General features: G+C 39.5%; 1 protein-coding gene across 1 annotated transcript in view; it reads right to left on the bottom strand.

The window, feature by feature from the left end:
• Positions 1 to 21,655, bottom strand: part of LOC140943911 (uncharacterized) — a 28,494-nt gene extending 6,839 nt beyond the window's left edge. The window contains exons 1-10 of the mRNA XM_073393021.1: positions 21,502 to 21,655; positions 21,153 to 21,231; positions 20,729 to 20,785; positions 18,361 to 18,621; positions 15,049 to 15,190; positions 9,032 to 13,831; positions 7,677 to 8,601; positions 5,389 to 5,480; positions 3,356 to 3,623; positions 540 to 833 (exon numbers count right to left, since the gene is read on the bottom strand). Coding sequence (XP_073249122.1) covers positions 540 to 833; positions 3,356 to 3,623; positions 5,389 to 5,480; positions 7,677 to 8,601; positions 9,032 to 13,831; positions 15,049 to 15,190; positions 18,361 to 18,621; positions 20,729 to 20,785; positions 21,153 to 21,231; positions 21,502 to 21,645 — 7,062 coding nt within the window. The 5' untranslated portion in view covers positions 21,646 to 21,655. The remainder of the gene's footprint in view (positions 1 to 539; positions 834 to 3,355; positions 3,624 to 5,388; positions 5,481 to 7,676; positions 8,602 to 9,031; positions 13,832 to 15,048; positions 15,191 to 18,360; positions 18,622 to 20,728; positions 20,786 to 21,152; positions 21,232 to 21,501) is intronic.
• Positions 21,656 to 23,801: the final 2,146 nt, after the last annotated feature.

Below are 23,801 nucleotides of genomic sequence, written 5' to 3'. Positions count from 1 at the left end.
CATGTATTTTCCTGGGTCGATTTCTTTTTGTTAAAACTGTGGTACCGAACAGATTTGAATTCCGCACTTCGAGCGGCTCAGTGTTCACCACAACGGCTAAATAACTGGAATTTATTGAATTTCTGTTTTCTGTAAACTGCTTAATAAGTTTGTTTCGTTAGCACTGGTTAGCACTGTTAAACGGTCGACCTTGCAGCTCTCGGAAGACCTCACGGGATTGATTGGAAAAACAATGAACAAACAAAGTTAACAATGGAAGTAAGGTTCCCAAGAGCTGAAAGGCTGCTGTGTGAAAACCCTTGTATGATATCATTCGTTTTGTGACTGAGGTCTACTGTTCACATCCCTGCTGCATGCTCTTAGGCCTTTGTTATTAAAATTATAACTCTTGCAACGTACAATTGCAGATGATTGATGATCCGCCGAAAAAAAAAACAGAAAATTTGAAATTTAAGTTTCAGTCCACTTCTTTTACTGGCTTACAAGTTGCCTTGTGAATTGTAAATTTGGAAAAAATCTCGCTCTAAAGCAAAGATTACCTGTTGAACTGCCTGGACAACTGGAGTCAACACGTCAATTTGTTTCGCAACACACCCTCTGTCGTTCTGTTCAACACGAAAGTGCACTCTGTCTCCGATGTTTAACTGCCTGATCGTGCAACCCTTAAGGTCCGACTCGTGAAAGAAAATTCCTGTATGGTTCCTTTTTCTGGGAAAATCCTGAGTAATGAAACCATATTGCTTTTTAAGAAAGCCAATAAAGCCTTCTTGTATTCCCTTTCCAACTGCATCTTCCCAACCACACTTGCATTGGACTTGCTTTGCCTCGGGGTGCTGTTCAAAAATGCAACCAAAATATTAATTGGTTGCGGTTCTTGGGACAACAACAACAACAACAAAAGCTTTATTTGCATGACTATAATTATGTAGTTACAGTACTGCAAAAGCTTTAACATAAAGTTACAATTTATAACAATGATAATGCAATGCAATGATCAATCAAGTGTCATCAGCCTGATTTGATAACAAATAGGCCATTTTACAGTTATGGATGGAAGCGAGGCTGAGGGTGACCTTGTTTTGATACAAACCTTCTTTGCATTGTTATGGAAATTGTTCTTGAAAAATATTAGTTAGCATAAGAATAACTTGATTTACATAATAAAGCAGGAAGGTGTGTATCAAAACAAGGTCACCCTCAGCCTCGCTTTCATTAATTAACAACTGTAAAATGGTCTATTAGTACGTAAATCATTACATAATGAGACAAATTTCAACAAATTTTAATTTACGGAAAAATTCTGTGATTTCACAAATTTCATCATTAATTCTGTGTAAGATAGCTGATTAAAGTTGACAAAAGTTTGTTGGATTTGATTGTAGAATTTCTCTTTGACAAAAATCGAGAAAAGCCACTAGGTGTACAGTTTAACATTGGGGAGGGAGGGAACCATAGCACTAACACACTGCCTTTTTTTATGCGACGTGTTTGCAAGGCAGATATTAGAGAAACCTTGTCAACGCTCTGCTAGGCATGGCGAACAATTTCATACAATCAGCGGCTGAAGCTGTGGGATCACGCTATCGTTCCTTCCCTAAAGACGACAGTATGTATAGTTTTATAAGGCACATAGTGATAGTATTTAACACAAACTTGAAAAAAACAAAACTTTAAACAAAGAAAAACTACTTGAATTCACACTTTGGGACCAAAGGAGCGTTAAAGCCGTTCAGCGGATTTTCATATGAAATTCAAACCGCTTGTGTAAGGACATAAACTGAATAATTTCCAAGATGGTAGCAAATGTTTACTTTGATGAGGAAGTTTATACACTTCTGTTCGTCGGTATTTCTCGCTGTCACGGGCCAAGGATATTTAACCGATTTTTCTCGTTATTTGCCTGGGAAACGCGAAAATTAAATGGCTTTTAAGGCTTATTTTTGAGTTTCAAATAATCTACAGCATCGAGCATCTGAACATTTGAATCAAATCGCGGGTAACTTAGTAGTTGTTATTTGCTGTTTTGCTACAGCGCACCTTGAACTGCTGTAGCACCATAAAAGGAGCATATGGCGGACTCTTTCGAAAAAAGAACAAATTTTCAATGGCGTTAGAATCTCGCTATGCGATGAGTATTTGGAAAAACACCTGTTCAAAGGGAAACACTTTTACACACATCTCAGTTAGGAACTGGATCTGAACTTGAGAACAAAGTTACGTTTGAGAAGCAAGGGGACAATTTCTAACGTGGCAAGCTAAGGGAAATTTCGATACATTTGTTTTTAATTTTCTACACGAAACTTTTAAATAGTCGAAAAAGCGACGCGATTCGCATGCGCGGTGGCCATGTTGTATTAAACTGTTCGCCATACGTGCGGTTTCCAAGAATGTACATTTTACCCGTTTAACAAGGTAACTTTCGGCTGTCTTTGAAACTCTTGCAATATTGTCAGGGTAATCCCAGCACTAGGGTTACACTCAGTCTTTCGTTGTATACACACTGTAAACAGGCCGTAAGGCACAAAGGTCGGCATTTTAAAGATGGTTTCTATTTTACATGCAACCCATCTGTGACGAAAACATTTATGAATAATTCCCTTAAACCTAAGAGTCATAACTGTTCTCAAATAACAACTCAAACTATGCTTTTGAGCTCTATGGGGCCTGTCTTAGGTCATGTTGCTATGTTAGGATGCTGTGCTTTAGGGCATAAGCTGGTGTTCTTACCGGTTCATTACAAGTGTGTGTGTGTGTGTGTGTGTGTGTGTGTGTGTGCAGATAAACGAAATGATTACGATCATCGATAAGAGGGAGGCTACATGTACATCATTTTAAACACTATTCACGGTAAAGTGGGGACTCTAAAATCTCGGCCAATATTCCATGTAAGCGGATATTAAACATTCAGGCTGAAATAGAGTTAACACTTTTGTGAAATTGCAAGTATTTTTCGTATCTTTCTGATGAACAGTTCCTACTGAACATTTAGATATTGACAGGCGTAACAATTACTCATACTCTGTTCCTTTAAATTTGAGACCTGAAAATGAACCATACTGCAGTATATGGTAACTTACATAGAGTAAAACGTGCAAATGGTCGCTTGGTCGGTTGGTCGATCAATTCCTTGTAAACCTATGCAATTGAAGACTAAATGACGATAACGAGCATGCATGCCGTTTATTTCGGGCGATGACTAATGATGATGTGCTATTTTGATCACGTTCTTGCGTATAATTTTGGCTATTTTACCTTAGGAATGTCTCTTGTATGATGCCGGCTCTTCTATGGGCACCAAGCGCAAAAAAAAAAAAAAAAAAGTTGACAAGTACATCCAAAAAGATTTTTCTCATACCTCAGTGATGTACATGTTTTTTGCAAAGAAACCCTTGTCATTTTTATCCACAGTGAACTGAACTTTTGCTTCCAGGCGATAGTTACCAATCTCTCTCTTTTGTATACCAGACAAGAATTCTTGAAAAAACAGCTCTTCTTGAATCACCTCCAGTCTGATCCACCCATGAACTGATTTGTGCTCGGGGGGACACTTCAGTTTGCAAATATAACCTTCTTGACGACTTTCCAAAAGGTCGTCCAATGTAGTTGGCACTGTTCTTACGTTCCTGTGAGCCAATAACAGCAAGTCAATGGACACAACAATTATTGAATGAGGCTGAGTATGATTTGAAGAATAATGCAGATCGAGAAGGATATCCATCGTGGCCTAAGGCCGAGGTGGATAACATACTCAGAGATCTGCACAGTTATCTTTATATCATACGAAAGATGAAAGCAATAATTATTTTGATAATCATTCAAAATATTTTTAAGTTCTTAAGGTATTTCGATACAGTTTTTCAGAGGCCCTTATCGATATTTTTCAATCACCTTAAAAGTTGTTTTTTTCCTTGTCCGATCGCTATAAAATTTTCAGCAGTAATTGCCTATGGATTGAAATAATGTGAAAATGTAGTTTTAAGTAAAATCGATATTACTATGACAACAATTAAAAAAAACTTTGAGATTGGTAAAAGCCGTCAAAACAGTGAATGTTGTAGCGCGGATTTTTGACCGATTCGTACGATAGACTTGTCTTGAAAGTTCATGAAAGAATTTATGAAAGTTTCAGACATTATTATATACATTATAAAGATTATGTGAAGAGATTTTAAAAAAATTCGTTCGAGTCGTTTCAGAGATGTACAAAAAAGCTCTAAAAGCCCAAATTTTGAATGAAGTTGCACTTACACAGGTGGTGAGAAAACGGGTTAGTTTTTAAGATCGCAAAAACGAAAATGCACCAAAATTTCCTAGCATCGAAATATGATATTAAGCAGCATTCTGACGCTACTTAAGAATAATTTGAGTCATTTATAACGTTTTTATTAAATAATTTATCACGGCTATTGAAAATTTAAGGTTTGAAATATATTTTCGTTTTAGTCGAATTCAAACATACAGAATTTTTTACTTCTAACGGAGGTTATTTGCTAAACATTAAACTTTAAGTTCCCAGTGTTGGATTTTCAGGTGCTGGTCTAGATCGCGCAAAATTAGGCGTTTATAAATTTCAAAGTTTTTTGTTTATTGTTGTCATAGTAATATCGATTTTATTAAAAACCACATTTTGACAAAATTTTATAGCGATCAGAACAAGGACAAAATCACTTTTAAAGCGATTGAAAAATATCAGTATAGCCTCTGAAAAACTATATCGAAACACCTTAAAAACCTTACCCCTTCGTAGACTTTCCTCAAAAAATTTGCCGGCACGGTTTCGTGGAGAAGTATGTTTTTTGTCGCAGATACTCCTTAAAACTTAAATGGTATCCATCGAGCAAATATTGCTTATTCTTGTATTCTTGCTCTCGTTCAGTTTTAGTCAGAAATTCGGATATTTCGTCTTCGGATAGTAGGAGAATTTTCATTGATATGCTGCACCTCTATGGCACACGCGGGGGAATACTAAGATATGGGCGAAAATAATTTCCGCGTATGCGAAGAAGTACAACATAACCGGGTTTTCGTCGCTGAGGGGAGGAGGGGGGCAAAAAACACAAGTATATATGCCCTCTCGGGGCATGAACGCATAGAAAAGCGATCTGAAAAGTGATCCTGATGTTGGCAAAACATTTAAATACCACGCTCAATACCCAGGGGTAATGCAAGGGTCCCAGGAGGGAAAACGTGCTAAATTATGGGGCCCGCGTGCCCTTTTCGGAGCAAACATATCAATGGAAATAGCCGTGAACTCTTTCCCCTTTTTTTGAGTCCACTAGGCCGCCTCACCGATGTCTGGAAAAGAGGTTGCTATTATATATTTACTAACTATTGAAGGAGGCTGAGTACGATGCGATTATTTTTAACGCTGATCAGTCTATACCGTACCGTCGAGTAGCTTCGGGTGGATGAGTCGTGCTTTCCTCTCTAACAAGTTGTTCACGGCACTCTTTTAGCTGTGTACTGATACTTTCCTCATCCTATTCAAAACAAACAAAAGATCACTCTAAAACGAATTGTTGGTAATAAAGCACATCAGCTGAAATTTGTAGTTGAGGTTATTTCCTTATTTTATCGTTACTCGATCATAAATTATTCTAGAAATTCGATTATTGCCTGATAACATTAACCAAAGGCCCAATATGAGCGAAGCGAACCGTCACTCGAGTAAAAAATCAGGTAGCCTCACGAGTCATGTCACGCAGGTGTAAGAAATGAGAAGGCCTCTCTTAGTCTGTACTAAATTCTTACTTTATTACCCTCTCGATAAATTTCTGTTGCCCTGCATCCCACCCCCCCCCCCCCCCCCCCCGTAGGGCTCTTCACAGGCTCTGGTTGTGTTTTTAGGTGGAGCATATGATTGATTGGCAATACCTCTCGCTAGGGGACCTAGAACAAAATGAAATATTCCCTCAAAGTAAGTCTTGAGGTCTTCTTGTGCCTTAACGTTTAATTATACGTGACCAAAAATTGAAAATGAAGGAATTGGTGGCGAATTTACTTTGTTTGGATATTAAATAAATTGGCAATTCTGATAAAGGATAAACCTACCTAAACACTGTTATTCTTCGGCCATTTCAACTTCAGCAAAAATAAAGCACAAACTGCGGTAACAAACATGATGAAACAACGCATACTACTCAACTAAGATTTAAAGACTTGACGCAAAAAAAAAAAAACATTCACTGGCCTTTACACTAAATGGGACTCCTTTACACCAGGTAAGTATAAGATTAATTTCTGATCGTTGTATCCGCATCTGTTCATCAGCCACTTTACTATAGTCTGCCCTTGATGATCTGAGGGGAATCTTTTGCCATGCAATGAATACCCCAAGAGTATCATTACTTACAACATGAATGATGTTTTGAACAGAAACTGTGACAGAACTCAACTCCATCACTACGAGCTACTACGATCTCCCTTACTTGGGTTTGCAGAGTAAAGTTGTCGCAAAACAACTCAAATCTAGTGTCTCCATGTTCTTTGGTTTTGTTAGCCTCAAAGTAATTTTCCGAAACACTTGCTGACTATAAAATCTTTTTTCCCCTACAAGGACAGACTTAGCCGCTTGCTCATGTCTAAGGTGGCATACAAGGCCAGCTGCTGGAATTGCGATGATTTTTATATCGCGAAGACCAAGCGTCGATTACACGATAGGAAAACTGAACATTTTAAAGTCCTGACGAAAGATTGTCACACTTCTGCCATTGCAGATCATATTTCTTCAACAGGCCTCAATATTACATGGGATCACTTTGAGATATTAGAAACCGGGAAATCAGATGTGCATTGTAGAATACTAGAATTAGAAACTTTATTGATTCGCGATTTAAACGCTGCTTTAGATGTAAATGTTGGCAGTGAAAAAACTTTTCTCTACTAGCATCATACATTATAATTACCGGCAGACTTCAAATTGACGTAAATTGAGTCCGTCAACATCATTGTTTTTACCGGTTTAGGTTGCAGTCTTTTTCTGGATGTTGAAGATTTGACTTTGATCTTTTTAACCGTCACTTCTGAGGATGTATGTTGTTACATAAGAAACGTCAAGTCTTTAAAATCTTAGTTTTGCAACATACGTTGTTTCATCATGTTTAATTTGTTAACCACAGTTTGTTTTATTTTTGCCGAAACCTACCTAACTTTCTACTTTTAACAAAATCGAGATTAAATTTGGACATTTGAGAAAAATGTTATTGCTCGATTTCTTTTCCTAAACGGCCCGTCACCAATTTGTCAGTTATTTACCATTTTTAGCACAATATTTATACTTTAAAAAATGTTAACGGACTATGACTATGAGTTTTTTGTGTGCGCTCCATAACCTGTGCCGAAGTTATAGCCAATAAATCATTTTCCACAGGTAAACCACATAGTCACAGGCCTTAAACGACACTTAAACTACTTGAGTGACTCCTTCTGTCTGCAATTTAATTTTGCGGGCCGCATCGATAAAACAAAATGGGCGGCCTTTTATTTTGAACAAGAGAAGAGAATAACTATGAATGTTCTCGTTGTTTGGATAAAAAAGACAAAAACAGGCACTCGTGAAGCCACGGCCGTTAGAACGCAATACACATTTTACGCTTTTCAGAAGCGTTGATCAACGTACAAGCCTCGTAGTATATTATCAACTGAATTAACTTTGGAATTAAGTAAGCTCAACATACCACCACTGTTTTAATGTTCATCGCTCGTTCTCCTTTTGAAGTCATTCCAACGGTAAACGAGACCACAGAATACAGCTTTATTGATTGCAGACTGTCGACTGGGGGAACAATTTGTCTTATATGGAAGTAGAGTGTCGCCTCAAAGTCAGGATGATAGATGTACCCAAATCCTTTGTCGGGAAAGAGTTTATAAATAATCCCCTGCATTTCTTTGTCCCGATATCGGATCCACTGGTAATCTTGATCGTTCTCGGCTAATACGCTCCTTCGCTTCAATACAGTTTGTGTGTGAAGAGATTCACTCACCATAGGTAGTAGACCATCATCATCACCCTTATCACTTACTTCACTGTCAGAATCATCGTCTTCTGGATTTACCGGTAAGAAAGGTGAAGAAAGCGAAACTGCTTTCCGGGCTTTGGCAACTCCTGGCTCCGATACGACGTACCAGGCACATGGACCAGTCCAGTTAAATGCAAGGCAGAACTGTACTTTCTCTCCTTCATTTGGCATATGGGGGTGAACATTAACGGGTACAAATGACACACTAATGTGATTTTTTAAGCTGATGATTCCTTTCCAATCAGATGTTATTTCATCCACCACTCCGTCCCACCTGGTTATTTTCTTTTCAAATAACGCTTTGTTGATTATTTCCTTGCCAGCAGGCTTTTGCTGTCGAGGTGTTGTCCCTTTCAAGTAATCCTTCACCAAATCCTCATGATTAAGCAAGGATTCCAAAGAGTTAATGTGCCGGCCGTCTTTTGGATGAAGCCATTCTACTGGGAGAGATGGATCCTGCGAAACCCCTTTTGATCTTGACAGATTTCTCTTCCGTACCAACTCCTTAATACATTCGTTTGCTTTCTTCATTTTCTCAGTGTCTTTAGGGTCATTAAGGGCCTCCAAAATAGCTACAACGTAACTGAAAAGGAACCATTGTGGAAACTAGTTATTTGTTCTATGAATAAGTGCAAACAAAAATATTTTGTTAACCTTTTTCAATTTTTGCAACTGATGGTATATACGAGTAACTTTATTTGCAAAGTTGATTGGTCTGCTTAAACGCTGTTAGTTTCGTACCTGTTTCGTTGTTTTATCACCGATTATATAATTTGAAATGTGTAAAATACTAAGAATAAAATGCTTATCTTAAAATATATATGCTCTCTATATAACAACACTAGAATTATTATCGGTACAAAAATACATTTTGCTTTTATTTCGTGCAAGTTTTCTTTTTAATAGCGACTTGTTTTGAAGATTAAAACGGGTTTTATCAGTTTTCAGGCGGGCGGTCATTAAGAAGTGAAAACGTAAGAGGTAAAGTACTATTTTTTACTGACATTACTTACTTGTAAAATAGAGCGTTTGGTGATCTTCTGCTAGTCGCCTTTAGCCATCTGTCCATTTTTTTCCGAACTTCTTTTAAACTGGGAACTTTGGAGCCTAGCCTTACACATCGAATCCAAATTTTCATGGACTCCTCGTCAAAATCAGCCACTGTTAACAGTTGTTCGAGGTGTTTTATTCTTTCGTCGGCTTCTTCAGGATTTAGTTCTTTTCTTTCAAACTCCAGGGAGTAAACCAAAGACAATGTTTTGAGGACGACCTTATCAGCCCAGGCCTCATCGTTAGTACCTTTCATCACTTCTTTCAGTTCTTCGCTTAGTGCTTTTAAGGCATCAAGATCGCCCAAATTTTCCAACAAACTACCTTTTAATTTTGCTTTGTACTCACTAATGGGCACTGCTCGAAGATTAGCAAAAGACTCTGGCACTAAAGAGAGTACATATTTGTCTTCTAGAGTGAGGTTTGTCGCTTCTTTATTTTCTCTCCACTTAATTAAGAAGTCTTTCAGAAAATCGACGAAACGAATACCACCAACTGATTTAACAGCAGCCAACATGACAACCTTTCTAATCAATGCGTCAGAGGAATAACCGTGCTCCATCAGCGGCCTTTTCTCTTTTACGGTTTTAAAACAATGGCTGCTCTGAATGGCATAACGGATAACTTGAGGCAAAGAGAATTCTTCCTGTTCTTTCAGGTTTTGCACGTGAAGACGAATTAAATCGCCATGAATATGATGAAGAAGGACGTCGTCTTTGTTTTCATGCACAGCTTCTTCAATGAGCGGAATTGCTCTCTGAAAATCCTCATACTGGATCATATAGTATTTCGCCAAGTGTGCCAAAAGATGAGCCCACACTCCCGAACCTTTCTCAAATATGTCACTTAGCTCGTGCAACATGTCACGAGCCACATCCGGATCTTGTTCTCTCATGCACCGCACGAGTGGGGAAAACTTCTCACTTCCATATTCACTGGTGACATACAATCGTCTGGTAATGCGATCAATTCTTTTGCTGGGTCTTGGGTCTGAGAGAGCACATTTTGCCAGGCGAAGCGCAACATCTTTCAGATAAAGAGGGTACACCATATCGCGCTTTTTTGCTTGCAGCTTAAGTACCTCGTCTGCCACCTCAACGAAAGAAATTCTTCTGACATTTTTTCCTGCTGAAGATGGAGGACTTAACAGCTCTCTTACGTCATCGTTGCTAAAAATTCTTTCCAACAAAACAACTTCCTTTTTCGCTACTCTTTTCAAGGCATTCACGGGAAACAGAAAATCCGTATATACGTGAATTAGAGCCAGAAACTCTAAAATTTGGAGTTGCAACTCATTTGCTTGGGCCAAACGATATTCCACGTAGTCTGGTAGCCCTGTAAACTTCCTACCAAACGCCGTAAGGCTCACAAATGCAAATTTCCGTAAGGAACACTCTTTTACTACTCGTTCTTTGAGCTTTCTAAGCTCGCCTTCTTTCTCTTCATAAATAGCCTTTACTTTCAGAAATTGTTCAACTAACTGTGCTGCTTCATCGGAAGTAAGTTCGCGGCTTAATTCGACGGTCTTGTAGGCTGCCGTCCCAACAATATATGGGATGGGTTGCTTTCTCTTGTTCGACATCTGTTGTTGACCATAAAAAAGGTCAGATTCAACAATAAGCAATTTAAGGTTTAAATTTCGCCTTTCTGCATCGTTTTTAAAGTCACCGAACTCTGGGAGATTAGCCATCTCACTGTCAACAAAGAGAATGACGGGAAGTCGACAATGTTGATTAATCTTCTCCATATTGCCAGCAAGACTGTCATGAAATTCGAGCAATTGAGCACACACATAGTTTTTGTGGAACTCATACAATAGTTGCAAGCACAAAGTTGTTGCACCAGCTCCTCTTTCAGCCTTAACTATAGTCAGACAAACGTGCGATCTTTTGTCGTTGAGAAAAGACTTCATTTCTTTCTTGAGTTCTTTCAACTTTTCTCGCTCAATGGCGATTCCGTTAGAAAGGCCGGCCTCATTGATTTCAGATCCAGAGTAAAATTTTACTCTGACTTTGTCCTCATCTTCTGGATTTAATTTGAAAGCACTTCCAGTGTCGTAGTACATTATCTGCAAATGGCCTTTAATCGCTTGTCGTATAGTCTGAGGTAACGTGTCTGGAAATGTTCTCGGCTCCCCGTCTTTAACGAAGAATTTCCTTGGGACTCGGAACGCATCCTCTGAACGGTAAGGTGGAGGGAGTTCTGCCCCTATATGACGCGCCATTTCATGAGGTAGTGCAACAAAAATGTTGTCACGTTTGATTTTGTTACCAAATCCGGCCTTTTCCAGTGGGTATATGAGGGAGGACATCACTGCAGATTTCGTGGAAGAATTGGAACAAACAAATAACGCCTTTGTAGGTCCCCAGCAAGAGAAAAAGTGTTGCAAAAGCATGTCAACAGAAGGCAACAGTTTTTCATGCCCGTCATCCCACAGACAAACAACAACCAACTGGTTTGGATTTATGTGAACAACAAGCTGGTCAATGACTGCTCTCACTTTGTGACCATGAGACATCATCCACGACGCATGTCCTTCTTTGGAAAGCGTCTTGTCTATGTCTTCGTAGCCTCTCACTGCACACCAACACACACCATTTATCGGATTTATCTCCATCCTTCTGTCAAGAGGTGTTTTGACAAAAAGATTTCTCTCCACTTGGTGTCTATCATGGAGAGGCTTATAGATATTTAAAAGATGGCCTTCCTGGTGTGGGGTTTGATCGAAGTCAAATACCAGTGCCCATTCTGGGACCACTAAACCATACAAATCTCTTTCTTTTCTTGGAAGGCAAAACGGTGAACAAATTAACACGTACGAAGTGTTTTCTTTCTCGAATCCGTTTGCAGCATTCAAGAGTTTATCAGGCTCATATTGATAATCTCTTTTTGAGAAACGCTCGAGAAGTTCCCTGGGTTCCATTTCAGCAACAATCCCTTGCTTATCTAAGCAAAATGTGAGGAAAGGGCTAGTGAGGTGAATAGGATAAGGCGATGCTCTCAGATGGAGATGAACAACACACAAATCTCTCAGCACAGGTTCAACTTCTTCAAAAGATGCAACATCCATGTTGAAATACGGTGATTTTCCTCTTTCATTCTCCAACTCGGAAAGAAGGTGTTCCGCGTTTAATTTCGTGGCATCTTTAACCAAGAGACCAAAGCGGTTGTTTTGTAGTCGTAGAATTGCACACTGACCAATGTTTTTTGTTTTTATCAGGTTGAGGAGCTTAGTCACTTTTGAGTTGTTTTCAAAAGTAAATGTCACACACTGTTCTTGTTTGTCAACATACGTCTTTGGATACTTTAACAAATTCTTAGCAGCGTCGCATTTCACATCGATGAATTTCATGAAGAACTGACTACTGTCGACCGGAGGCCATAAGTTGCAGATCATCTCACTGCTTTCATGTAACAGTTCTTTACGGTCATTCAGCGACATTGTTACTCCTACAACATAGCCAAACCTTGTCGGGCGATCTTCATCTATTCCAAAAAGTATATCACCCCCGTCAGTGCTAAGAAACGATGCAGAGTATCTCTTGATGTAATCTTTCGGGATGATCTTTTTGGGATCGCCTACAATAACTTTAAATTCAGTGTTCTCTGTTTCAAAGCTGACTCTTTTGAACATGCTGTAATTCTTTTCACTTGTCTCGTACATGGATGCTTTATCCACTTCCTGGTTGATATGCGTCGCTGTCTTCTTCGGGATATTTCGGTTTGCAAGTGACTCGAGGCGATTGAATAGGTCTTCATAATCTACCATCTGTTTCGTTTCCGTGCCCACGCGTGTGAAGGCGCGAGTATGTTCTGGTTTTGCGAAACTTACTACTGACGTCCCTTTTTCCACGTGAATGCGATATAAAATCGAAATTCTCTCTGTTTCTCCCAGATTCTCTACGGATTCTTGAGCTTTGGGCAGCAGATACATGGCAGCAACGAAGTCTTTCTTTTTCTCGACAAGCTCATGTGCCTGTGCCGCACTTGTACAAATGGAAACACCTTCATTGACACTTGGCAATATTCCACTCACATTTCTAACCAGGTCATCCCTATTCCGAATTAATTCATCTCGAGACGTTGGTGAGCCTTTGGCAGTTCCACTACTGTTAACGCCAACAAAAATGTCCCCACTCAAGCTATTTTTTAACGCAACAGCACTCTCTCTTATTTTCTCTGGCTGTTCATTCGGGTGACAAAACAAAATTCCAAACGTGCTCTCCAAAGAATCATTTAGAAAAATAGGCTCTTGCGTAGACCCTTCTGCAGGAAAAACGCCACATTCGGTTGGCCATGGAATGGATACCTGTCGTAAATACGCATTTTTCACTTTGACGTCCTCTCTAAATGCTGCGTGATGATCAGAATCCACGACAATTTTAAATGGAAGTATTTGAAACCCCTTCTTCATAGACTTACGACGTTCGTGTGGGCTCTGTACTCTTCCTCTCACAAATAACTGCTCACCCAGTTTCACATTTAAAATTGAAGCGAGTACGTGCTTAGACAAACTCGAAGAACCAGGACAAACTCTTATGTCCACCTTGAGTTCTAAAAATGTCTTCCCTTCTACAGGGTCATTTCTTATCAGGAGAGTTCCTGCACTGCCAACGTTGCGTGTTCCTGAGGAACAAATTCCCTTTACAGAAACCACATCGCCATCCTTTGGGGAATGATTCGCAATTTCGTCAACTGTAAAGTATTTTTTATGTTCGTCGAGATTTTCAACAGCTCCAAATGGGCCTTTGGGAGCCATGTCACTGTAAACAAAAAAGGCAAAAGACAAAAACTGGTTAAGAGCATTTATACTGACTATCAGTTGAGTGTACGCAAAATAACTTTTACCATCCAATCGTTATAACTTCCAAGTCATAGAAGCTACTCACAGCATTGCTTACTGTCTCATTCACAATTACTTATTTTTGTAAACCGATACAATTGCTCAATCAATTTTTCGACCTCAAGTCATAACTTATCAACTTAGTCAGACTTTTTCGTCCATAGCGACAGCTCCTTATAACTAAAATACACACATATAACAAAGGCCTTATTAGAATTAGGTAATAGACAACAGTGCGACGTGGGAGGCTGGGGCTAGCCGGCTGCGTAAGTGGTATTGCCTGTACCGGAAGCCATTCACATTTGAGATTTCTTGGCTGTATGTAACTTTATTATGTAATATGAAAATTGTCAGATTTGTCTCAATTTCGTGGCCCTAAATGAATCGAGACTCTTGATTTTCGTATACATTTCCATTTTCTCTTTCGCAATGCATAGTTAATGCCCTAAAAATCAATCCACTTTCTATACAGTGACCATAAAGAAGGATGCCGAAAAACTTAAAACTGTGGAAAAAGGAGGAAAGTCGTGTTGTTTACTTCACATCCGGAAAAGGCCTTGGCCCTTGGCAAACGTTTACACGTGAGATGCGAAGATTAAAGGCGCTTCTTGTCTCCGTAAACACTTTTAAAAGCAAAGAAGTTCTCATCTAGGTACAACTTTTATCCAGAAATAATATTGTTCTTTGTGTAACCCTTTTTCAAAAATACCATAATACTCTTTGTTTTCCCTCCCAAGAATTTTGCATAAGTATTGTGTTCAATTTCTCTTGGGACAATTGTAAGAGCATGAAAGAGAAGTTGAAAACAACACTTGTACAAAATTTTGGAGGGAAAATAAAACAAAGAGTATTATGGCCTTTTAAAGAAGGCCATTTCCGTTCTGGCGTAAAACCATTGCGTACCAGTCACGTATGGCAAAGCGTCACGGGTACTTGGCTGTCAAGCGTTTTATCAACGAACGACGGCAATGTAGTACCCCAATCTTCGTCGACATGTGCCAGCTTTACCAGCAGCACTTCACTTTCTAATAGAAACTCTACATAACTACACCAACGACGCACTCTAAACAAAGTTACATCGTACTTCAGTGTATTATATCAGCTGCCGCTCAACTGTAACTAAGCAAAAGTCTCTACCTCATTTCCGAACTGTCTAGAATCGGCACTGGAACAGGTTTGTCGTCATTTGGAGACATGTTCCTCGGAGAATTTATCGGCGAGGGTCTCACACTAATGGGTGAAACGTCTGTAGCTTCGTTTGTCTCGTGTTCCACATCTCCTTGCAAAAAAAATTCACATAAGTTTGATGACTCAGTATGACGCAGTGGTAGAATCCATATAAGCCGTTTATTGTTTATTTGCAGAGATTTTGTTCCCAGTTAATGGTTCAGTCTCGCTGTTATAAGAGTTATAACAGCGACGAACGCTAACTAAAATGCTGCTAGTATAAAAGGAATCTATCGGTGTCATGTTGATGTCCACGGTTTCAACTTTTCTACGTAGCCCGCCGTTTGTTAGTAACATACCTATTTTTGATGCACTACTTCTGAAGTCTTGAAAAATATTTCTTTGATATTTTTGGCTCCGTACGTGTTATGTACGTATACAAGGCGTTCCTTTGCTGCTTTCTAAAGGTGCGTTTCTTCTAGACTAGACTTTTTCGTGAGATTGTTTAGATATACTGCGTCTTACCGTCACGGCTATCTTGACTCAGAAGATAAGAATTAACCGCCATACTAACGCTAAAATCCTTTATAAATTGATTTATCGCGGAATATTTTATCACGCTTTCTTCCTTTTTGCGTGCGAGCGAAATTTTGAGACCGCCTTATTTTGCCTCAAATTTTGGTTGTTTTCAAGTCGCCGACCACGAAAATTGATTTTGTCGATTTTCTCCAAATCCAAGCGGCCTTTTGAAAAACAAACTGCACCACGTTTAGTTACTTACTAATAAGTATGCATGGACAAGATATGTCAGCGAAATTAAAGTTTTGACCGTGGCCGCCGGTTGATCGATTTTTACAGACATTCGCTCTTAAGTACTTTTTGGAATGAAATGTCCAGTGGTGTAATGAATTCTAAAGATTCCTTTCTATCGTCGAGCAAATTTTACGGGCAATCATACCGACCGGTCACACTTTTGAGGGCCAGTGCACAGCAAGATTGAGGAGTTTAGACACAACAATAGGAGGTTCATGAAAGGATGTATTATACTTTACATTGTGCGTATTTTCAGCTCGTCAGAGCTAGTGGAACCCCATATCATTCCTCTCAAAGTTCGCTTAGCTGTAGCCTTGAAAGAGGAAGCTAAATGACAGGTATTTGTGAGAGACTGTGAGCATTGAATAGTGTCGCTTTACCGCATTTTAATACTGTATTGGGCATACACCTGTAATTCTGTTATTAAATCCCGAAAGCCAACAAAAGGCTTCGTTGAATTATTTTTGGGGGACAAACCCAGTGGAGATTTTAGGGTAATAATATTGATGATTAAGACGATGTACAAAAGGCAAGTTTAACTTTCGCCAGTTGGCCACTGGTGGGTGGTGGGTGTAAATTAGTACAGTTTGTGGTGTACTGTGTGTTGTTCGTCATGATGTCAACTAACGTTGAAAAAAAAAATCAGCTGTTTCAGAGGAGGGATGTCTTGACACCCTATGGTTTTTATCTGGTCGTAAGCTTGGCCAGTATGCAGATCAGGAGCTTTTGAAATCCCTTTGTCAAAAGAAAACTCCTGACTTAAGCTTAAAATATATATTGATCCAAGTGCATAACCAGCAGGGTCAGCAGTAAGAATAAAGAAAAAAAGGCCAAAAGGAAAAATAGTGTTAAAAAAAAACGGTACAAAGAAACAGAAAACAGTGTTGCCGGGAGTCGAACCCGGTTTATCTGCACGTGCAAGCAACTCCTTGACCACTGCACCACGGTAAATTTATTTTGTCATATCAAAACAATTTTTCTCTGCCATAGACGCTGTTTCAAGCTGGTGGAGCTGTATTTATCATGAATTCAAATATACATTTGAAGAAAATTAGCTTTAGCGCGTATTTCAAAGCTATTTCGCATTATTTCGGGTTTAACGGGCCGACTCGATGTAGATAATCGATCGAACTAGCTTTACCGAATTTGTTGGAGAATTAGGAGATCAACAGAGGCCCACACTCGAAAGGAATGATATGAAGTTAGGCCCATTTAATTAGCAAAAGAATAGATGAAATATAAACATGCGTGATCTGTGAATAGAACCTCCTATTCTGGAGACTAGACCTTAGAGAAAAAAAAGATTCGAGTTTTGATGACCTTGCAGGTGCCGTGAAATAGATGGCGATCCCGCAACATGACCCGCAAAACAAATTAACAAAATTATACAATCACGGACACAAAATATCAAAACGGTTTACACAAGCAGATTATAGCAACACCAAAGCGCACACACATTCGATCAAATTAGTGATATATAGCGATATTTGCAGGCTTCTTAGCTTTTCCTCGACCTCGCTCGTCCAAATAACTGTCGTATCCCTTGCTAATTTGCACAAGCGACCCGAAGCTCTTGCCCGTTACTATGTGACGTCATACTGGCAGGCGAAGTGGGTCAAGAAATTTAGGTGGAAAACAATAGAGTTACCTCCCCCCCCCCCCCCCCCCCACTGATCTAGACTTAAATTTAAAAACGGATTTTGTTTTTTTTCTCACCCGAAAACAGATTACAACTTGACCGAAAAAAACAAAACTACGAATCGATTCGTCAGATCAAATCTGAATCCAATTTTTTCTGGATCTTAAAATTAATGATCCGTGAGTTTCTTTTAGTGCCCTTTGAGTACGGAGAGTTTACTTTAGTTTGCATCTAGCAACGAGGACTGCCACGTAATGATCGACTTCCAGTCACATTGTCCCTTCTGAATTGGGTCTAACACGTCTAAATAATCCATTTTCTGATTTTTCATAGTTAATTCGTCTTGACGAATCTGAGATTAACCTGCGTAGCAGACACTTTCATCTAGGCGATGCGGCACTATCATGTAGCGAAGTATTGGCGCATACCGACGCGTGAAAAAAATGGGCCTCATACATCAGTGTATTTTCACAGCTAAACCGCTTGCCGCAAATTATTATTTTTTTCTGATCTGTGCCCAAACAAACGCAGCATCATGAATCCTAGAAGTCAGGTTTACAAGAGTTGATCTAATGAATCGAATCCAGTAGACGAGTGAAGTTTTTCCTTTTTGAGTCGTAACGTAGTATGTTGAAACTGTAAAATTCTCTCAAACAACTGATCATGAAGGATTGTGCGTAAAGAGCATACAAGTTCACATTCATATAATAAGCTACCAGTAAAGCGGTCATCCACATACCGGCCAAATCAATAAACTTCTGACTGATTTCTCCCGCCAGTTTCCCTTATAAAGTAGAATAAATATTTATAGCAATTAGTATACTGTTAACCTTTTCTTGGTGAGTTGGGCGGGCTTTTCGCGCTGTCGCTTCCAGGTTCCTCTGTTGATTTGTTAAGTAACTTCTTCCACAGGGTGAAGATTAGATCGCCTTGTTTAGGGCACCTTTCCTTAAAGTCCTGTCGTGTCAAATGGGCGAGTCCGGCGCCTGAGAGTGTCTTTAGCATAGAAACATCATCTTCTTCAATCTCACATTCTTCACAAACTTCATTAATCCACTGCTTTACTTGAGCCTTATTCCACTTGTCCGGAGCTATATACGCGATAGAAGTGTGAAAAATCATTAAAATTTTTCAACCAGTCAGTGCTGGGTAAGATTTTCTCTTGCCGGCCAAGAGAACCAAGTGCAGGCAGACATACCAAAAAAGATATCTAAAGAGGTCATTTTAGGTTTGCTTGCGCGAGCTAACAACAGTCCACTGAAAAGAGAGAGACAAGCACAATATCACGGCAATTTTAAAATACTGAACCAAAAATCGTGGTCAAGTTTCTTTTATTGTTGGTTTTCACGACCTCATTAAAATTCAAACTACAAAACTATCGATCCTACTGATATTTTACTTTCATGGTGTATTGGAGCAGCTTAGAACTAATTTTCGAACAACTTTTCCCCTCAAAAGGTTTCTTGGTTTTGTAATAGAGTACGCTTGAATTTTTAAGCTTTTGCGTGACGCAACACATGACTGCCGAGAGAGCTGTCATTTAGGTTAAAAAAGTGACTTTTTTCGAGGAATTTTGCTATCTAAAAAGTTCAAGTGTTAGAAAAAGTATCACTTTAATGTTTATGAGTTCCTCCAGGAGTAAACTCACGCTTTTGTAGCAAAACTCGGTAACTGATGTTTCTGTTGGTTTCCGTCCGCCATGTTGGAGCTCATCCGGATGAGCTCCAGCATGGCGTCTCCATACAAAGCTCTATAAATTTGGGTAAAACATTTCCTCGGGTATCTCGTATACGAATTATTCCTTCGACCCAAATCTTGGCGAGGGCTTTGTATATTTACCTCCTTTCATTTCCCAGATTCTGGACTTTATCTGTCGAATGGTTTTGATTTTGATTTTTATCTATTTTGAATGGCGTGACACTGAAAACCAGCAATTCTAAACAGCCGAAACGTGAAGAACTTTCTACCTTTAAAGACGATAATGGCAAATTATGAGTTGAACTGATCATTGTTTTCCTGGATGCAGTAGCGGCCGTAGATGTCCTCACTGCAGGCAATAATGATGTAAAACTTGTCGAAACTCGAACCTTACAAATTGCAAGACTAGAATCGTCGTATCGTTTCGATAGAATAAACAAACTCGACCGCGATTACTAGTATTGGCAAATTCTTTCACTTGTTTGCCTCCTGAAATGACGTGACATTGCCCGGCTTTATTCCATCATTCCTTAAGCGCATGAAAAAAAGACGGGTATCGTAAATAAGATCTATTGAGCTACCAAGCCAACTGGGAGCTGAGGATGGTCATTTAATTGGTTCGTAATATACTGGGGAAAGATGACTGATGAAGATGAAGTAATGAATATATGAAGTCTTTGGAGTTGATTACATTTATTTTTGTTTTCAAGCCGAAGCCAGACAAGCTGCTGACTCAATATTGTTTCCTTCATTGTGATTGGTTACCATGGGCTAGGACTCACTGGCCAGTAGCACTTGCTACTTAATTTTCACTGGCTTTTTCAACTGCCCCATTTCTCCTATCAGTAGCTTCTTTAACGGACAGGTGAACGGTTGTCAGTTAGCATGTTATTAGGGAGACTATCAGCGAATATTAGACCGCGGACTAGAGGCCAGATACGAAGAACTGATTATTATTGTCAGTTTTTTTTGTTTCTCTAGTTCGAAGCGCTCTTCAATCTCACTGAAATCTGACAATGAACCTGGAGCTTTAAAATGCGTGCGCCACAAGTTGCAAGACTTATATAATTCGGGACCAAAACAGTCTCGTGTAGCTAGTCAGGCGATCTGAACCAATTCGTCCGTTCACCAGTGGAATGAAATTTTTGCGATCAGTTTAACATTCCCGAATTTGGTGGGGAAAATCGGATAGCGTAAAAATATACTCCCGCCAAAAAAGAGAGAGAAACCGCGAATTAAAGAAAACACCCAGCCTTCGTTCTTAGTAAGTTCAGGTGATCATACCTCAAATATTGGGAGGAGTTTGTCTTGCGTATCGTACGTACGCGCGATAATCCGCAAAATTATAAACCCTCAAAAACTCAATGCCACAAAGCGTTCAGTCTTAGTAAGAAAATCAGTGTCTATCGCCTCGGCAATTTATATAATGATAGCTGCAATATGCAAGAAAATTTTTTAATCCTTTTAGGAAACTTTTCGACAGCTTGAAAATAAGGTTACCTTTTTTGTTTCTTTCTCCCCTACTTTTATCTGTTGAATCCTTTTCTTTCTCCATTCCTAAGAAGGCAAAAGAAGATAAAATAAAACACTGTACACAAACTGGCTTACAGATGTAAACTAGCAGCCAGGAGCGTAGACATTTGGGTGTGGCAAAAAAATGTTCCGTTGCATTAGAAAAAAGAACAATTCAAAGACACAAGCAGAGATTGATCAATTGAAGCAAACTCTGCTTTTTAAAATAAGTCTCTTCTATTTATTTACTTGCTTTTTACCATTATCTTTATCTTTTATTTCATTAAAATTATTTTTATATTTTTAACTTCAGCTTTTTCAGGTACGCACGTGCGTATCGTACGTACAGGTAGCTACGCCCCTGGCAGCTACTCCAAATCCAAAACTGAGCAAAATCATCAGGCTTTAATACCTCCGTACAAACTAAAATGGACATGGATGTTGCAATCTTGTGTGAACCCTTGTTTCCTGAGTGTATGTTCGTCCGAAATCTGTAAATACACAAGACAAGCCGGTTTAAATAGAGAGGCATAAAGCGGCAAAACTGTTAAACAAGTAACCTATCACAACTAGCCAGCATTGGAAAAAAAATGCCAAAATTTCCTCAAGACAAGAAAACTGTCGGCCATTACTTGCAACGTCTACTCCATTAGCTAGTAAAGTAGCTCTCTTGTTGGGTATAGTATGAGGAACAAGTCAGCTCGCCAGACTCCCCCAGGAGTCTGTTCACAGCCTCTTACCCGGATCACTGTGCTACGTACCTTTCGACCTCGAAACAGTAGAATAAAGTAGGAAGGTAAACTTGGACATTGCTTGAGAACTGCTTCTTTTAATCCACGGCCTGTTTCATCCTGCCATAGTGTCAAAACAAGTGGCCTCTCTTCCTTAACGCCATGTACGAACATCTGAAAGAACTCTTCCCTTTTGAAGGAAGGCAGAAAAAGAGCAACAAACATGAAACGCCGTAGAAGAAAAGGTGTTTTTTCACTTCAACGAGTTCCGCAAATATAACGCTACTTTGCCCCCCGGAAGGAGTGGGGGTTGCTCCCATATTCCCATATAAAAATGATAGTGATGCTCATCTTCTCACTTAGGGGTAGAAATTGCTGTCTTTGTCCTCATTTGGTGGTGCTGAGGACAGCCGAAAGGAAATTATTTTTACATAAACGTATCGCTTAAACGTTTGTGCGTCAGGCGCCTGAACTCTGTGAGTAAAGAAATATCTATACTGTAAAAGAATGAAGAGAGTCAGGAATTTCGTTACACTATGTGGGGGTAGGTATCCTTTAGGGCTCAAATTAAATGAAGCCCAAGCCACGCCCAGATTGGTCTCCGTTAGGTTTTTTTATATAGCATCCCCGTATCTATCATACGGGAGTTTGCGTCCCGGGAGTGTCCCAGAATGGTTTTCGTCCCTACAGATGATAGAGCCTGGCACCAGAGGTTTTCTTTTCGCTCGAGAAGAGAGAAGAAAGGAAAACTTCTGCGAACAGGCAGAGATAAAGTCCTATCGAACCACACGAACCACATGATCAGTCATAAGACTGAAGAAAGACTGGAACTGGTCGGTTCTGGTCGAGTACGCCTGGAGACGAGCCAGTTAGAGCCGACCTCGAGCCTTGAGCCGACCCGTGTTTCCCGTGTTGACGACCCGTGCGACTCCATCGACCTCGACGGAAGCCTCCACAAATTTGCTCATTCGCGCAGAAAGGCTTGTTTCTTTCTTTAGATAACTTGATTCTTTTGATAAATTGTTATTCACCTATATTCTACGAGCTGCTTTTTATAAAAATAGTTGCTCCTTAAATCACGATTAAGAGCGAGGAAGGCTGGCTGGTCATGAAACTAAAGACGAGAAGGTAATACCAACATTTCTGCTCATAATTACTTATTCTATAAACTGCTTAACCTTACGCTTTAAGTTATTTAGTTATGGAGATCTGCTAGCATAAATTAAGCTAGTTAAGCTAAGGATCCTCTGTGGAAATCCTTAAAGCTTAATAAGTTAGCCGTTTGAAATGAAATACGAATCAGCTGTTTTTCTTTCGACCTCCTTAATTAATGCATTTAATACCTGTAACCCCCTGGCCATCGTTGAGGGACCATGGAATTCTTCAGGGGTAAGTTATAAAAATTGAGGATTTCTTCAGGGGTAGAGTCCAAAAGTATGGAATTCTTTGGGGCTGGAGCTCCACTTTTCGCGAAATTCTTCAAGGGTAGGACCCATGGTTTTGAGGGACAAACCCGTATTTTATGTGAATGCAATTTTATTTAATCTTCAGGGGTAAGAATTAAAGGTAGGTCCTCAACTGGGGGAAGGGGTACGGATATTAAATGCAATTGCTTAATGAGCTTTGTGTTGTAGTGCAGTGAAGACATCATTCAGTTCTGGGCCGGTTCAGTTCCTTGAAAGATTGTTAAGGCTAAGGTTAACCCAGAGTTGTGGTACTCCCATATATGGTCTAGATAGTTGTTTGCCATACATTAAGGTAAGGGTCTTGATCCTTACAAAGCGTATCTTTTTTGTCCTTGTTGGTTTTTTTTGTTCACAGTTTGATTTTAAGATAGAATACCTAAATCACATTAGCTAAAATTCAAGTGCATAAATGCCCCGCAGCTACACAAGGAACAAATTATAATCTGTTGAAACTGAATAAATTCTTAGTTTTTTCCCCTTGAATGGGGTGCTGTTTTACAGGTTTTGGCAGGGTTTAAGACCCAGGGCAGCAGACACCTATCCAAAATTTATGGCAGTGCCTCATCCACCCCCCCCCCCCCCCCTCCTACCAACAGCGGTTTAATCAAGATAAGAAGCTTGCCCTTGATTACTTTTAATGAGCCAACCAGAGCATATTAACTCTCAAAAACCAGCTTTTGTTGTGCGTGGTTAGCATAGTAAAATAAATGTGTTGACTTGACTTTGACTTGTTTTGTTTGCGAAATTGAACCCAAGTCAACTCTGAAGGCATGCCATGTTTAAAACTAACAGCCTGCCTAGAAGGTGCTGGCTGTTTTTTAGGGTGAAAGAAGAAATCTCAAGGACGCGCGAGGGGAGAAAAGG

Source organism: Porites lutea, chromosome 7 (assembly GCF_958299795.1).
Source record: "Porites lutea chromosome 7, jaPorLute2.1, whole genome shotgun sequence".
NCBI lineage: Eukaryota > Metazoa > Cnidaria > Anthozoa > Scleractinia > Poritidae > Porites > Porites lutea.
The sequence above is the reverse complement of the archived record's forward strand: the minus strand, read 5'-3'. Positions and strand labels throughout refer to the sequence as shown.